At 37.7% G+C, this 17,027-nt stretch overlaps 1 protein-coding gene across 1 annotated transcript in view; it reads right to left on the bottom strand.

Annotated features, from left to right (window-relative positions):
• The window catches only part of LOC148822270 (uncharacterized), a 76,433-nt gene extending 62,752 nt beyond the window's left edge, over window positions 1-13,681 (bottom strand). Inside the window, exons 1-5 of the mRNA XM_088929998.1 lie at window positions 13,620-13,681; window positions 13,325-13,346; window positions 10,811-10,882; window positions 9,244-9,374; window positions 8,847-8,949 (exon numbers count right to left, since the gene is read on the bottom strand). Of these exons, the coding sequence (XP_088786124.1) occupies window positions 8,847-8,949; window positions 9,244-9,374; window positions 10,811-10,882; window positions 13,325-13,346; window positions 13,620-13,681 (390 nt within the window). The remainder of the gene's footprint in view (window positions 1-8,846; window positions 8,950-9,243; window positions 9,375-10,810; window positions 10,883-13,324; window positions 13,347-13,619) is intronic.
• Window positions 13,682-17,027: the final 3,346 nt, after the last annotated feature.

Raw genomic sequence — 17,027 nt, 5'->3', positions numbered from 1 at the left:
GGAAGATAAATACATGTGTTGTGGCAGCCAGAGCAGGTATGCATTGCACACTGCACAAAGCTATGTACTCTGGAATGATGTCTGCCTAGCCAAGACAGTCATTTAAGTGCCAAACCACAATCCAAACAAAACAACCAGTGTGGAAAGACTAATGTATTTCTAACTCTCCACAGCACTCTCCTCAGTCTCTGCAGTTAGTCCACTAAAAACAACTTGTCAGTTGCCATTAAAAGCCCAAGACATTTTTTAGCTTATTTGCATATGAATGTACAAGAAAGGAAAAAAAATGTGACCCTTGCTCCAAATGCAAAACTTTATTTTTAATAACGAAAGATCATAAAATTCTGATGCTTCGGGCAAAACATCCAAGCTTCAGTAGAGCTATAATGTGTTTAGTCTTACAATACAGGTTTGTTTCAGACATTAAAAAAACATCATTATAACCAACAACAAGAACCCGAATATTCATTGCAGAAGGCTTATCGGCAAGGTCTAGTACACTGATTCAATAAATCCCCTACTTAAGCCACTGAATTGAGGAAATAGTAGTTAAAACATTAGGAAGGGCACAATAAGTGAAATGGGAGGTGCAATTGAGAAGAAATCTTTGCACTGATGACGATGTCTATCAAACGCTTTAACAAAAGTCTTTAACAGAAGACTGGAATGTCGAAGAGACTGGAGGGGAAAGACAGGAGGAAAGGTAAAAAGAAAGGGAACCAGACTAGATGGAAAAAGATACACTGGTTCTGACAATGTTGTTGTCAAACTATTGAGTTCTCACTCAGGGCTCAATTAACTGCCAAAACTGATCAGAGGAATCAGCAGCTAAACAACATCTGAAGCTAGAACGTAGTGAGAAAAACGTTTCTTGGTCACCTGGCACTACAGGGCGAATCAGCTGAATTAAGCAATACAGTCTTGGGAGTTATTAAGTAATAGCACTGAAACAAATAATCAGAGGTGTCATTTTCAAATAATCTAGGATCATTTAAGAAGCATCTAGAACTGCTCTGTGGATCAGCTGCCTGCTAACAATTAAAGGGACGACAGACTTGACGGTCTTTCCTTCGTTACCTCTAATTTACTCCGAACAACAGGAGAACACAAATGACACTCTGGCGAGTTAAGAAAAGAAAGAATGCCACAAAGCTCTGCAAGTGTGTCAGTTCTAGTGAAGGAGTAGAGCATAATGATTTACACACACCCCTCAGAGGAATCAATAATAAGGGACTCCTAACAGAACTTTTTATTCCAACTGTCCTTATAACTATTTTCCTTAAGTGAACCCATTTGTTTCCAAGCTATGAGGCATTCCCCAAGCTGTTATCCATTACTGACTGCTGAAAACAACAGAGAGTTGGGAAGGGGTAGTGTAAATTAGGGAGACTATGTCAGTAGGCAATTGGTCATTCACTAGTGCAGGGTGCCTTATTAATAAAAGATTGACCATTTTATCAAGTCATCAGAAACAATTTTCCAGATATATGGCAAACAAATTCCAAACAATGCTACCTGTCCGATAGTATTGCTCATTTAAAAAGCTAAGGGGAAATCAAACATACACAGGTAATTCTTCAAATACATCTTGGAACCACTGCTCCACAATCTCCACAACTTTCTCCTAGTTTCATCAATGCAAAAAGTGTGAATATCTGATGTAGGCACAAGCACAATCTTTTTTCTCAGGTAGAATAGTTTTTTTTTCGGTTTTCCAGGCCAACTCGTTTCCAAAACGTATGCTGCACTAAAATAAAAATGGTTTCCTTTTATAAAAATACATTTTGTCTTCTGCCAGACTTTCACCTTTTAACTTAATTAATTACTTTTAGAAAAGCATTACAAAGTGCACAATTTCATCCTAGAGCCATCACATTTGCATGTCATATACAAATGAGTACCAACGCTACCTGTCACAAGATCAAGATTTCACAGGCTTGCTATTGGGACATTTACAAAAGGGCATGAATAAGTTTAAGGAGTGGTGCGTGGCACAGTGGTTAGCATTGCTGCCTCACAGCGCAGGAGCCCTGGCTTCAACTCCATTGTCTGTGAAGAGTTTGTATGTTCTCCCTGTGTTTGCATGCAATTCCCCTGGGTGTTCCAGTTTACTCCCACAGTCCAATGCCATACAGGTAGGTTAATTGGCTTCTGGGAAAAATTGGCTCTGGTGTGAGTGTGTGTGTTTGTTTGCTAGTACCCTAGGGTGTATCCTGCCTTGCACTCGTAGCCTGCCAAGTTAAGCTTGCGCTTTCCTGCGATCCTGTACTGGATAAAGTCGTGAGAAAATGAATGGATGGACGACTTAGTTAAATGTTCAGATCAACTGGTCACACCCATGGCAAATGCAGTCACTGTCTCTCAGAAATGCAAGACAAACGGTGGTCTTAGAACACAATCTGAGGATAAAAGCAATTGGGCGAAAACCTCTTCTGAATTGTGCAACAAGTTTGTATTAAATACGGCGGCACGTATATTAGAATATATTAGAATATTAGAATTCTACCACGTATTCTAATATAGTGATTGCACAGAAAGTAAGTATATAATGTACAGTATGTAAATTCTGAAAAAAGTGCTTTGTTTTTTTAAAATAATTGATCGCATTCAAGTATTAAACCCCTTAAGTTTTGATTTACAAAGCTACAGTTAGTCATAGTCATGCATAGAAACTCACATTCCTAAAAAGGAAGATCTGCAAACAGCCTTTACAAGTTACAAAATGATGCTTCTGTTGATACTTATTAGTGTTTTTGTGTACTTTCTAGAGCCCTCACGTTTTAGATTTTAACAACATAACTGTTACTCATATGCTGCATTAAATTCACACAGAAAAAATAACTTAATAGTTCACACTAAGGAGCAAGCAAAGAAACCAATTGAGCTAATGAAGAAATGGATATGCTGCCCATGTTGAGATTGAAAAACGCATGTGCACAAAATGAATTTTCAAACCAAAGATCTAGAATAACATTAATAGATAATTGTTTTTGTAATGAAAAAGGTCTATTTGCTTTAGAGGTAACTGCACATCTGTGACATTAACCAACTGTACAGTTCTGATTACAAAGCCAGTCCTGCCACAGGAACATGATGAGAGAGAACAAGGGGGATTAATGAGATGTCAATAGTTTCGCTGTTAAGCACCATCTTAGAGCTTTCTATCATGGCAGAATTTTTTTCTCATTCTTGAAAGAAATGCAGGAAAAACAGCAAAAAGAGCAAAGAGGCTTGGTTGTGCTCATCCATATTGTCTCATTGTATAATCAATGAGAGCTCCCCGGCCATTATTAAAGGCACTTATTTCATTGGGGGGACACTGCACATCCTCTGCTGAAGATCATTCTTCTTCAGCGGAATTAACTTCTGCAGACTACTCTGTCAAGGATGCCAGACTTTATGCTTCTTAGCTGCAGCGTTATAAATGTTAATGTTCCTTATAGCTACACTGTGTAAAATTAAAAGTAAAATTACTGTCGAAAGCAATCTGCAAAATTATAACTCAGCAAGACTGAGCCTACCATGCTGGTACTGACACATTTGCTTGGATTAACCCTTCCTCTCTACTACAGTATGTCAGCATCCAACTAAACCCAGTTGCAACAGCCACTACCCTCTATTTCATTCTGCTGTACAATGTCTGTATTTTCTTTCTGTTCCTAGCTACTTTAGAGCATTGGGAATGTGGTTTGTGGCTTTCATAATATTTTGCAAATATTTCGGCTGTATTTAAATTAAAATTAGATGGGGAATTAGGGCCAAAGATGGGCTTGCTTAATTTTTTTAACTCAAAGGCAACTAACATCGACTCCTTTTCTTAAACAAGCAGATCATTAGGAAGTAAAGGTACAGTATCAATGTGCGAAATGTCTAAAAATGGGTAGTTTTTATAACATCAAATAACATTAACCTGGATTTGCAATTGTTGTCTTCTTGAGGTCTCTAGACCAAGCTCTCAGTTAAAGACTGCACATTGAGGCAGGATCTATGGAGAAATATGGCACACTGAAAGCTGAGTACAAGAGAACAAATATTTTATTACAAAAAGAATGAGCAAAATAAATATTCCGAAAATCACTTATATTTAAATCATTGGATAATACAGAATTACATATAAACATATTTTAATGAACTGTAACTTGACTGAATAATTGTATTAAAACTGCTGTACAGTATTTTATTTAAAAAGGTTATACTTGTTAAGAAAGAAAGATAAGCTGCCTGCCAATTATTTTTTAAGGCCAGTGAACTTTTGTTGCCAGTGAACTCAATGAATTTCTAAGCAGGTATGTTTTACACCATCTTATTATGATACTTTTAAAAGTCCCTAAATTAGACAGTGAAAGTCTGGGGCACTGTGTTGATGCAATTCAAGTTCTTCCAGCTTCACAGAGCTGAGGGAATGGAAACAAACCTAGTGTATAAGCAGAGACAATGGAAAACAGTCGGAGTGTGACTCAAAACAACAGTTGCCACTTCCATCTGTCACAGGGAAAGAGAAGAAATTGGTTTGAAATTTGTTACCATGAAGCCCCCAGTGCTGTTGGGGCCTGTGATTGACAGTAAAACTATCCACCCATCTATTTTCTAAACCACTTTATCCAGTACAGTTGCTGGGAAATTAACAGTGGTCAATGGAGAGTGCTTGATAACCCATAAGCATGTCAATGTTCACCATGTGGTAGAGATACTGTAGCTGGCAAAGTGAATCAAAGGTAGCTCATCCGAGAAACAAAATGCTATACATGCTCCAGACTTTCCAAGAATGCTGCCCACTTCATTTGTCAAATCCAAAGAATTAGCAGACAGTTTCCAGCATGAAGCAGAAAAGACAAAAAGAACAAACCATAGAACACGCTTTGTTTATCATGTCCTTGGTTTAGTTCCAGCCTGGATCACCTTCTGATCTGGAGTTTGCACATTCGCCCTTATGGGCAGTTTCCACCTAGTCCAAAGACATACTGTCAAGGTTAACTGGTGTCTCTGAACCTGCGCCTCGTGACTGCATGTGTGTGCATGCGCTGTGATGGACCAGCAACCCATTCAGGGTGCGTCCTGCCCTGCGTTCTGGTCTGCCAAGTTAGGCTCCACCTTATACAGAGCCTGGACTGTACTAAGAAGGGACTGAATGCAGGATGTTTCCATGCCCCATTGTTTTTAGTAGTGTATTTAGTTGTGCCTGGGCTTGTATATGTGTAGGGATTGAGTGTGCATCGACAGCAAAGCCCTAAACCCCATCTAATCTTCCAACAGAGGAAAACACAGAATGTACTGCATATTCGGGAAGCTGCCGTTTTGAACACCCCTCCCTCACTAATGCTATCTTTCAGAACAGCATTACAGAACAACTGTAAACAGCCCCAGACCATGAAAGTGCTCATAACTCAAAAGGAGTATTATGGCCTATTTCACTTTCTGCTTGACTGAGCACCACAATCAAAGTCATATATTTCTCCAGGATCTCTTTCTTTGCCGGTTGCTGGCTGTGCTAAAAAACAAATTACTATCACTATAAATATTAATATGTCAAGTCCCAATGCCCAGGTCAGCGTTTTTAAATTGTCTACCCCCAACAGTGCAACAGCACAGTGTGGGTGACCTATTAACTAATGGCATGTAGCCTGAAGAAGATACCCTGGACACCCTCTGCTGACTGTTCCCAGGGGATGCTGAAGCCAAGAAACCGTTACATGTGATGGCCACAGGTTTCATGCAAACCTTCTTGTCTGAGGGCAGCCAGCTGCATGGCGAAAGTGATTCTAAGGGGGGAAAACTGGACATCTACTGTTGCAGATATTTCCTGATGAGGTCATTGCTTTTGTAGCGGAAATGGAGAGGAAGCTGAAAGCATACACAATGATGGTTTAATAAATGTGTAAAACAGGCATTTTATTTGGTGTTTCATTGAAAAATAGGTGTTTCATTTTGGCTTTTTATTGAACGGGTAATGTTGTCATACTACACATATAAGCATATAAGAAAGGATACAAAGGAGTGGAGGCCATTCAACCCATCTAGCCTGTTTGGCTGGTAGTAGTTAATAGATCACAGGATCACATCTAGTTTGAGAGAAACCAGAGAATCTCCTTCAACAACGTAACTGGGTAATTTTTCCTTTTTTTTACACATGGCCAGGTCTTGGCAGAATGGGTTGCTAGAATTATAGGCAACGTCTCAGTCAATGATACTTTCTCCCCAGATCTGATGCAACTAGACCTCTTCTCCCCAGGAACACTCTGCAAATCTCAGTTTGTGTTTTCAGATTCATGCCCTGACTAACAATGTAAAGTTGCACTGTCAAATACACAAGAGCCAACAAAATAATAAATGCATCACATACAATGTAGGTGTTTGTAAACTGTTTACATCGATGCTTGTAATAAATGCAAAGCTTCTTTTATATTTGCAAATTTCAGCTACAAGCACAGAGTATTCAAAACAGGTACACAGAATCACTGTCATAGATTTTATTACCTAATACACATCCATATTATCTTCTCCTATAAACTCCTAAGATATTACACAATTCAGAAATCCACCTGGGATTTAATCTCGAATCTATCTCTATCTCAATCTCAAACTATTCTTAATAATACTCATAGAGCTAACGGCTTCAGAAGCTTGAAGGCACATAAGCAGTTTAACGTCTAATCCAAACAGTTAATCTACAGATTGTTTAAACTTAAAACCAACGATGCTTCAAACGAAACCACCAACCTGTCAAAGTGCATATAACTACAAGTCAGCAGGCCTTGAACAAAGGTCATTAGATGATAAATACTGTATCTGTGCTTTAACAAACCCTTCTCTGTACCACAGCTGCCTGTGGAAAAAGCTCACGATTGTTATTTGCCACTTTGACGCCACACTTGATTTTATTTACAAGTAATTGTTTTAATGCCACATTTTAATTCAATTGATTATCGTCTCCTACCCATAACGGAGTGCCATATGTTAAAAGGCAATAAAGCGTCTGGCATGACTGCATTGCAGCTGACCTTGAAAAAGGCACTCAAGTAGAAACCAATGTGCTGCTATTATGGAAAAGACAACTATTATTGGAGCTACATTGACACTGGTAATGTCTTCTAAAGTGTACAAAAAGTCTGCCAAATGTGGAAGCTTATAAGAGTACGGAGGAGAGAGGCCACATCCTGGTGTCACCAAAATATCTGCATGAGAAACCTGATCTTGTACAGTTTTCTCTGCGAACACTAGATCTTTCAGAAAAAGAAAAATAAATAAATGACTGCAACTTTAAATACAGCATCTAAAAAGGGTTTAGCTGTACTGTATTATGAAGTACTGAAGTCAGAAAGGAGAGTGGGATGAAATCATGGCCCAGCAGTGACCCAGAGGAAGTTCACGAGCATGACAGACATATATATATATAACTCGGAAATATATTCTCCTACTTCATTGTCAGCCCTGACCGAGGTCAATTTGAGTCCCAATCATATCTGTGAGCCTTATTTATTTCTCCATCGGCAACAGCAACCAACTATTTATTGATTTTTTTTTCTCATTCTTCCTCATGGCAATAAAACAGTTTTTTTTTTTGTTTTACATCAGACACATAGCAAAAAGGCTGTGGTATTCTGTACAGTTAGCAGAAAACAGCTTCTTTCATCCACTCACTTTTAATTTAGCATCACCTACTAACAAGTCTACCAAAGTCCAGCTCTTGCACAATCCGGTGCACAATCCTTTTTTGCAGATTTGCAGATCAGCATATCTCACTTTGAGGGTAAGTGTTCCAGATGTCTTCATATAACTGGAAACTACCAATCGGAAGTTCAAACTGATAAGACAATCAGAATGTTTGCGAATGAGAAGAGACCATCACGCACATTTGGTTGCTGGTAGATTATCTCTAGATCTTATCCAGTGTTTCTTAAGATTCCCAAGGTGTCTGGCTTCAAAAACATGGATTGTCAGCTTATGCCAATCGTAGTTCAGGTGGGTAGCTGCGTCAGCATGCGTGGGCTGCAAAGGAACAGGTAACAGGTTTATTCCATGCTGAAAAAAAGAAGAAAGAGAACACAACATTGCGGCTGTGGAGCCTTCTTCAGGTGTCAGGTGTCACACACAAAGAAAGCTCCACAGCCGAAACATTGTGTTTTCTTTCTTCTCTTTTCAGCATGGAATAAACCTGTTACTTGTTCTTATGCCAATCATGATGTGTTGTGCTTTGTCCATATAATTTGTATTTACAGTAGCAATGCTTAATTATTATAAAATATCTAAGTATATTATACAATATTAGTATACATTAACTAACCCATGGGGGAAAGAATAAACTAATATTTTTTATTTACATTTGTTTCAGTGTTTTTTAAAAAATAAACATTTCAGTTATTATGTACAGTACAAATAATGTTAGAAGTTTGTCTCCTGACACCAATTTTCTAATGAAATCCGCAACACTCAGTGCAAGACAGCACAATTATAATGCACATATATCATCTGAAAACACTTTAATAAAGGTTTATTTGGGCTACATTTCTCCTTGATCTTTGGGGAAGATCTCATTATCTTCTATAGAACTCACACCTCAAGAGACTCTGAGCTTGTCTCACCCCATAGAAGCGAAGGTGGTTCAATTCAGTCCCGTTTCACTTTGTTAAATGTTTTCTATTTGTTTTATTTTTATTTCAAGTTTATATATATATATCTAACATTTTTCGATTATATATTGTAGAGAACTCTGAATACCACTGCCACATATTCAACTATTTCTTTATATTCATGTTGTGCTTCTTAAAAGTGTAGGATTCATTGCTCTGTGCTATACAGGTATGTTTATTAGTTTCATTATTGGTGCTGTGTTTGAAAAGTTTTCTTACCTTGAATGCTCTCAGCAACGTCCGCTGGCTCAGCTTCATACCTTTTTGATCCAAGCTCTCGTAAACCGAGAAAGCCAATTTTGCCTCTTTAATCTCCATAAAGCTGGAAAGCAACAAAAATAAATATATATGCAGGTACTGTAATGCTTCAAACCCAAACACAAGACGGGAATATGAGCTTTAATTATCTTGTTGTGACAGAGAGAATTAATTAAATTTAAGTTTAATTAAAATTGCGTTTATGCAATAAAATGACCTGGGATTTGCTATTTTCTTCTCCGCAACTCTAAATACAGGGGATAACATTTTTCCTTGCTGTTCTTATTAAGAGAGAGAAAGGTACTGGAGGTGTTTTCTCATTTAAGTTGTGACATCTGAGTTATAAAGTCCAGCTCACCTAAGACTTTTGCAATCCAGCAGATTGATGCACTTCTTGAGTGTTTTCACATTGTGGATCCCATTTTTCATATTATAGGAGAAATTCAGAGCAGCAGTGAAACAGTCCTGATCTATTAGTCTCTGCAGGTCCTGCACAGAGCCAACAGACTACTTAACAGCCCATTCTGTTAGATTCATAGTGTTTTTCATCATCAAAACCCCAGGTCACTCAAAAGCAGTAAAAAATAATAAAAACACTGTTCAACAATCAAGCACTGTTATAGATTCCCTTTAATTAGCTATAGAAAATCTGCTGCTGTATTCTGACATACAGTATTTAAATATTCCATGCCCACTTAAATTTTACATTTTGAAATTCAATTTAAAAAATATTACATTTTTAAATGTTTAAGTATTTAAAATTTTCACTTTGAACCAATTTTATTTTAAAGCTCTAGTCGAGCAAACGCTAAATCAATAACATCACCAATGATAACAATAATAATTCTCCAGCTGTGTTTTTAACATGTGAAGAACTGTGGCACCTGGTTGTTGCCACAAAATAAAAGATGTAAACTTTGAATGTTTCAAGAGAATATATTTATACACCTTGTGGGAATGAATACTGATATGCTCTGCCTTTTTCACACTGTGAAGAATCGGGAATGCTGCTGGCTATTCTAATGTCTACTTTTGTTTTTGTATGTACTGTAAAAGTTAGAAGCTAAGGACAGCAGTTTGTTTCTATTTAGAAACAAACTAATGCAGCTGTTTCAATGGTCAAAGTTAGCTATGTGGCACTGATGAGCCCCAGCATGTAACAGCTGTCTTCAGCTGCTACCTTTTACTATATATACAGTATATATATCCAAAAGGCACTACAAGTCAGTACTGAGAAAATCCATAAGATAATTAATACTCATTCCCAAATCTGACACCAACGGCTTGGAGTGCATAACATTTTGTGTTTATATACTGTACCTACAATAATTGAAAAAGAGGGTACCACAAAAAAACCTTGTAATGTAACAGCAAAGCAGACATACAAAAGCTAGCATGATCACGATAGGCATTTATGTAAGTAACCTGCTCTTTTGGGGACAGAGATGCAAAACAAATACAACATAGAAAATCAAACAAATTTTCCATCCCAAAAATTACAATAACAAAAACATCAAAATCAAGACAAGAAGCCATTTGTGTTCATGATAGTTGATTGTCTGCATCTTGTGCAGTATTGAACCAGTAGCAAGCATGCTCCCAAGGGGCTTCTCAATGATGGTATATTTATCTAGTAGGTCTAATAATTAATGTTTCTTTTCTATCTTCCACATATTTCACTTGGAAAAGAAAGGACTGGGGTTTAGAAATGAATGCAATCTTGATGCTAATCATTTTCATGGTACCCACTGGCAGTACAACAGGCCTCTCTCCGTGCTAACATCATACTTGATTAAATGTAAGGACGACGGGACACAGGTTTAGTGCAAACCAACCACAAGGGGCTTTAGGAATCCCAAACAACCCTAAACCAGCTGCGACCAGACGCCTACACCCGGTGTGAAAAGCAATCAGTCCCAATTTACCTGGGAGCGGAGGCCCAGCTCTTCCTTAACCAGCTCTGATGGCAGACAATCAATGAGGAGACAGCTAGGGAACTGGGCACAAAGAACAAACACATAGACACACAAAAAAGAGGATTCAAAAAGCAGTATTAAGGCGAGTACTGTCAGGAGGGACCATCTTTCAAAACTCCTGTGCGAGAGTTGTGTTCTTTTCAGTACTAAACAGGATGGTTAGGGTAATAGTTCATAGAAAGTTGCGAGGCGTGAGGCTCCAAATTAAGTGCAAAGACAATTACATTGTTTCTTAACATACTGGGTTTATTCAAATAAAAAATCAACTTCTCTCAATGTGTGTGACCTTGAGAAGTTACTTTTTACCAAACCAGATATGCTCCATATTCAGCAGGAATTTTAGGTAGAACTCTATGTGGCACATCCTGCATGAGTTAATAAGATCAAAGCAGTTAAATATTTCAGTACTTAATAAAGCTTCAAAAAGATGCAAGAGTGAACTTATGTAATGACCTTGCCACAAACACATTTTGCAACGTATCATTAAACATGTCTAAAAAAGCAAGCAGAATTCTCCTACCAACTTGAAATTGATTATTCTCTGTGTACTTCTGTAGGATAACAGAAAAAGACCATTTTGTGAAGGAGAATGTTTTTCAGATTTTGAAAAGTCTAAAGATAATGTGCAACTGGACAACCACATGAGATCTTTTGCAATCTGAATATGAGTACAGATTTCTATCATGCCTAATTGCTATTCCTAAGCTAAACAAGGGAACTGATAAGACTAGAGCAGGTTTTTGTTATGCTAATTATAAAACATATCATTTTAAGCACATTTTCTCCCTTTGAAACATGCAAATGTTACAAAGAAAAACTGCCAAATGTATTTACTTTAATGACAGATTCCTTTTCATGTTAATGCTAATTAAAATGAAAAAGCAATTTAAAAATGCAGTAATTCTGGTGGAAAACAGTAAGTGATTTCTGTAATAGCATCAAGGAAATGGATGAAGGATTTCATGTCCAAAACAAAGAAAGGTAATTAGTACATATCTTTAAAAAACGGTTCCATCAAAACCCATTCAACGTCACAGGAAGAATACAAATGCGTAAATAGTTGGACAGCTGTTTATGATCTCCAAAGATTATGTTGTTTTCAGTGTACAGTAAGACTTCACAGAGGAATGAGAGAGAGCAGAGGAAATAAAAAATATGGAATAGATTCTCAAAAACAATACACTTTAGAGGAATTGGGCTACTGTAAACTAAAAACTAAGCTTTGAAAGTCGTGAAGTGACACAAGGGCTTCGATTGTTCTACTCACAATTATATCATAATAAAGACAATAAAACTTTATTTTGTATGCTGTCTTCAAAAGAAATTTCTCAAAGCACTTTGCAGTACGTGAATATCATGAATACCACAAATCAGAAAAATGTAAGAAAATCGCTAACCCAAGATACAACAGATAGTGACAAAACAGTCTGTCTGAAAAACTGTATGAGAAACCATGTCATGAAGATAAGCAGAGGGATCTTAAAATAAGCATGACACTTGACAGGAAGTCAGTGCATGGACTGCAAGACAGGAGTTAAGTGACCTACTGTAGTCAGGATTCTAGCTGCCAAATTCCTAATAGACAGTAACTTATTTGCAGTTTTGCTGACTCCTGCAGGTAGGGTATTATAATCATCCATTCATTTTCTAAACCTACGTACAGTATGCAGTACAGGAGCCAGAGCCTCACCTGGCAAGCAAGACACAAGACAGGATACACTCCAGATGGGATGCCCATATATCGCAGGGCAAACACAGACACAAACACTCACACCAGGGCCAATTTTACAGAAGCCAATTAACCTGAAAGTACGTCTTAGGATTGTGGGAGGAAACTGGAACACCCGGAGGACATCCATACAAACATGCGGAGAACATACAAACTCCACACAGAGGACACAGCAGGCCCAGAATTGAACCCACTGATTTTCAGTGAGTTTACAAATACCGTATCATTCTCAATTAAATGCTTCAAGAATGATTTCTAGGTTTAGGAGAGCCAAGGTATTCAAAGGGTAGATCTACTGGTGTGGATCTGCCTCACTGTACTCCAGCAATCCAGTCATCTAGGATAGGCCTGAAGATTTACAATTCAGCTAGAGTTCACTTAAGTGATACTGCCTTCTTGTTGCTGGGTATTTGCAGTAGACCTTGTGCACAAATTAGATTATTTGAACATAGTTACCCTTTCCATGGTTTAAAAGTAAAATTACCTGGAACCATAAGGGTAAGGGTTTCAAAACCTTTGAAAACAGAGTATACAGTATATGAAAGCGAGATTATAGATGTGTACTATCCTATTAATACTGTTGTGTAATGCTGTATTACAGAAGGGTTAATGTTTATATTGAGGCTAATGTATTTACAGATAAAAACTATAATACTACAAGTTAAAATACTAGTTCTAAACTGTTTTACGTTACATGCAAGTTGTATCACATGGCGTTTTTAGTGACTACTTACCCCAAGAGCGGCTGATAACATCCTAGGTGAAAAAATGTAACCAAGTTATTAATTTTAAATGCAAATATATTGTAACATATAGCAAGATTTATTGTTTATGTAAGTCTCACATTTTAAAATATAAACTGATTAATGAAATTAATTACACACTGAAGGACGTGCTTTTTAAATGTATGGTTTAAGTAAATTACAAGATGCCGTAACTGAATTTTAAAATACTTGTCTGCTTCAAAATGCGTATCATCCACAGAGCAAACTATATCTCAAAGATCATTCGAAACACTACCGCCCTCACCTCAGTTCAAACCAACCGTAAAACCTGGATGTGTTTGGATATTTTAAGCAAGTAGCAGTCATTTCCAAATATTTTAACAAAAGGAACAAAACAGTAAATGCTTTTTTAAAGCGGTTTCTTCCTTTCTACTGCAAACCTGTGCGCACTAGACACTAGTAACCATGTTTACAGCAGGTAGTGATACACATTGTTGCTGTTCAACACCTGGGTCCTAGCGCCCGAAAGATTAGTGCAGCTTAACACTACTGTCAAAGAAAAACTATGTACATGTACTGTATGTTGTTTTTTAACTTATTCTTCTCATACAAAACAGAGTAGAGGCATGTGTAAAATCGGCGTTACATACATTTCTAACGAAAGGATTCACGCTCAATTTTAATTTTAATTGTCATGCTTGAAAACGTTTAAACTTTTCAACTTTTAGCAAAGGACCCCAAACATTTGCGCAAATGGCAAACGCCAGAATTTGATCACGAGCAATTCGGCTACGGAGATACTGTACGAAGCGATTCTCCATAGACCGTGAAGTGGAAAAGCTCGTCTACGGCAAAAGAGCAGATATCCAGCTCTCGGACAATATGCAAAACTATTCAAATTCTAAGTAGGTGACCTCACTTTCTCTAGCACGCTAGCTGCCTCTAGGGCTGTGTTTACATACTGTAGGGACGCAACGATTACAGTTCTAGATTTGTAAATGGAAGGTTGTGGGTTGCCAGGTGAAACTGCTGTTATATCCTTGAGCAGCATATATTGTAGTTCCAGTGAAATAGCCAGCTACTGTATGGCAAAATGTGCAGTTTTAAGTCACTCTGAACAAAAAGTGTAAGTTGAATGTGCAGTATAAGAAGACGTTCGAGAAGGTAGGCGCGTCAGCATGCGTAGGTTGCAAATAACACAACTTTATTTTTCCTTACTTTTAAGCATGATAAAGAATCTTTCGGCCCTCTTCGGGTATCACACCTGAAGAAGACTCCACAGCCGAAACGTTTTATTTGTTTTCGTTAGCTTTCCCCATGGAATGAACCTTCACCTGTTCCTGCAACAGTATGTACTGTACAGTCTGTGAAAAGTCCCCAACAGATTTTCAGGACAATATATCCTATAGCTGCAGGTTTTCATTAGGCCCAAGCTCTCAGTTTCTCAGTGTAGTTAATCACTGGCTATACTGTATCCAGTTCATTTATCCAGATACTGTATGAAATTAGAGATGATTTAAAAATATATTTAAAACTTGCTGGACTGTGACACCCCTGGATGTGAGAAAATATTTGACTGAAACATCAGAGGAAGGCATTGCAAGATTTATTAGTTAACCCTTTCCTTTGAAAAACTAAGATTAAATCCGTGGGGCATGTGTCATTTGTGTGAAATACCGCAATGTTGATTCATCTCAGGTGGCGTATTGTCTCCATTCCAGAGACGCTGGGGACAATTACTGTACTTGCATCCTCTGGAAAAGTTAAAACCCCCATGTGCCACTCTGTGGCAGGATTTGGACACCATCTCCTGGGAAGGAGCTTACAAAGCAGAAGCTTTTATGGGGGACTAAATGAAACTTAATTTCCTGCCCTAAGTGTGAGTGTCACTCTGTTCTGTAGAGTTCAACAGCGCCTGTATAGAGGGCACTTCTGCCGTATCAGATCGCATAAAAGACTTCAAGAGCTGGGGTGAAACAGACAATTGGAAGTGGTCAACTGGAAATTTCTGTGCTTCGACTACATGCACACCGTCAGCTCCTCTCCTTTCAAACACTGAAATGGGCCTGCAGGAAAAAAAAACAAAGGAAGAAAAATCTTGTATCCGCCTGCATTTCCCTGCTTCTGTGACTGAAGGGAAATTGACAGTTAATTACTAGTTGTCCTGTAAGATCCCAAAGAGTTTTTTTTCCTGAAATGGATCTTTTTTTTTGCCATTCAGCTCATTATGTCTGCCTTATTCTTATGTAAGCATTCCTTTGAAAGCTTTGCAGCATTGTGCTGTTTCTACAGTATTCTGGGGTCCAAGTAAAGCTTAGAAAGAGTGATACTTTTCTCCCACCTTTATTTTTGTTTTTCACATTCATCTGGCAGTGTATGTTCCATGTTGTAGTTCAGGAATTGTCTTCACAAAACCACATGGCAATAAAAGACAGGAAAATGCATTCTACTGGGTCAACTCTCTCGAATTGGTCATTTCAAGTGGAAAAAGTATAAATGGAATCAAAATTGGATGGGTCTTGTAACCTTAAACCTACTGTGTCCTGAAAATGCATGCTCATTTTCATCTCGGTGGGACTTGCCTTTTAGCGCGAGCCTGCATTCTCTCCTCAGCCGTCCACACCACACTTTTAATCAATTTCCCTACAGGATTAATAAAGGATTATCTACCTATCATTTAAATACCACTAGGTTAATTACCAACAGGGTTATGATTCTCACAGTACTTACACATTTCTTAGCCTCATGGCTGTAGTTTGGGGCTAAAGTAAACTTAAGGAGGTGTGATACCTTTCTCCCATCTTCATTTTTGTTTTTTCACAGACATATGGCTGCTTACATTGTACTGCACAGTTAAGGAAATGTATTCCAAAACTGAGTGAAAATAAAAGTGTTAAGAAAATGCATTCTACTGGATTAACTCTCTCATTTTGCCATTTCAAGAGAAAAGGAAGTATACTGTAACTGGTGTCAAAATTGAATGGCTCTTGTAACCCTAACCCTAGTCTGGCCTGAAAATGCATGCTCATTTAAATACCACTATATGAAGGTTTTTCAAGTGAATGAAAATTTGCCTCAAGAAGGTACTTCATTGACGAAGATGAATTTACAAGAGTTTTCAGGACTGGACTTGATGGTTTTAGGATCATGTTTTTTAGTTTTTGATGAACATTTTCAAATCCGATGCAAGGACATCAGAGACAGATTGCAGAATTGCTCATTTTATACCCCAGCTAGTATTGGGGTTAGGATTCTCACAGTACTTTGACATTTAAAAAAATGCATACTCATTTAAATACATTTAAAAACACAGTAGCAGGATTTTACAACTTTATGAAAATTTGCTTTGACCAGGTACTTTATTGAAGAAGATGAACTCACAAGAGTTTTTAGGACTGGATTTGATTGCTTTACAGTAGGTTCATCATTTTTTAAGTTTGAGGAACCAGCTATGGTTAGATTTAGGATTCTCACAGTACATAGCCATTTTTTAACCTCATGGCTGTATTGTTGGGCCCAGGTAAACTCTAGGAAGAGTAATACCTTTCTTGATTGGTCTTGATTTTTTCCTACTCGCGGAAATCCTAAGTTGACACCCCAGGTAGGGTTAGGGTTAGCATTCACACACTACTTAGATATTCTTTAAGCTCAGGACTGTTTTTTGGGTCCCAAGTCAGGTTTAGGACAAGTGTTTTTTACGTCTTATCTGAAA

This window comes from Atractosteus spatula, chromosome 13 (assembly GCF_055471065.1).
Source record: "Atractosteus spatula isolate fAtrSpa1 chromosome 13, fAtrSpa1.hap1, whole genome shotgun sequence".
NCBI lineage: Eukaryota > Metazoa > Chordata > Actinopteri > Semionotiformes > Lepisosteidae > Atractosteus > Atractosteus spatula.
This window is presented reverse-complemented; position numbering and strand designations above follow the sequence as displayed.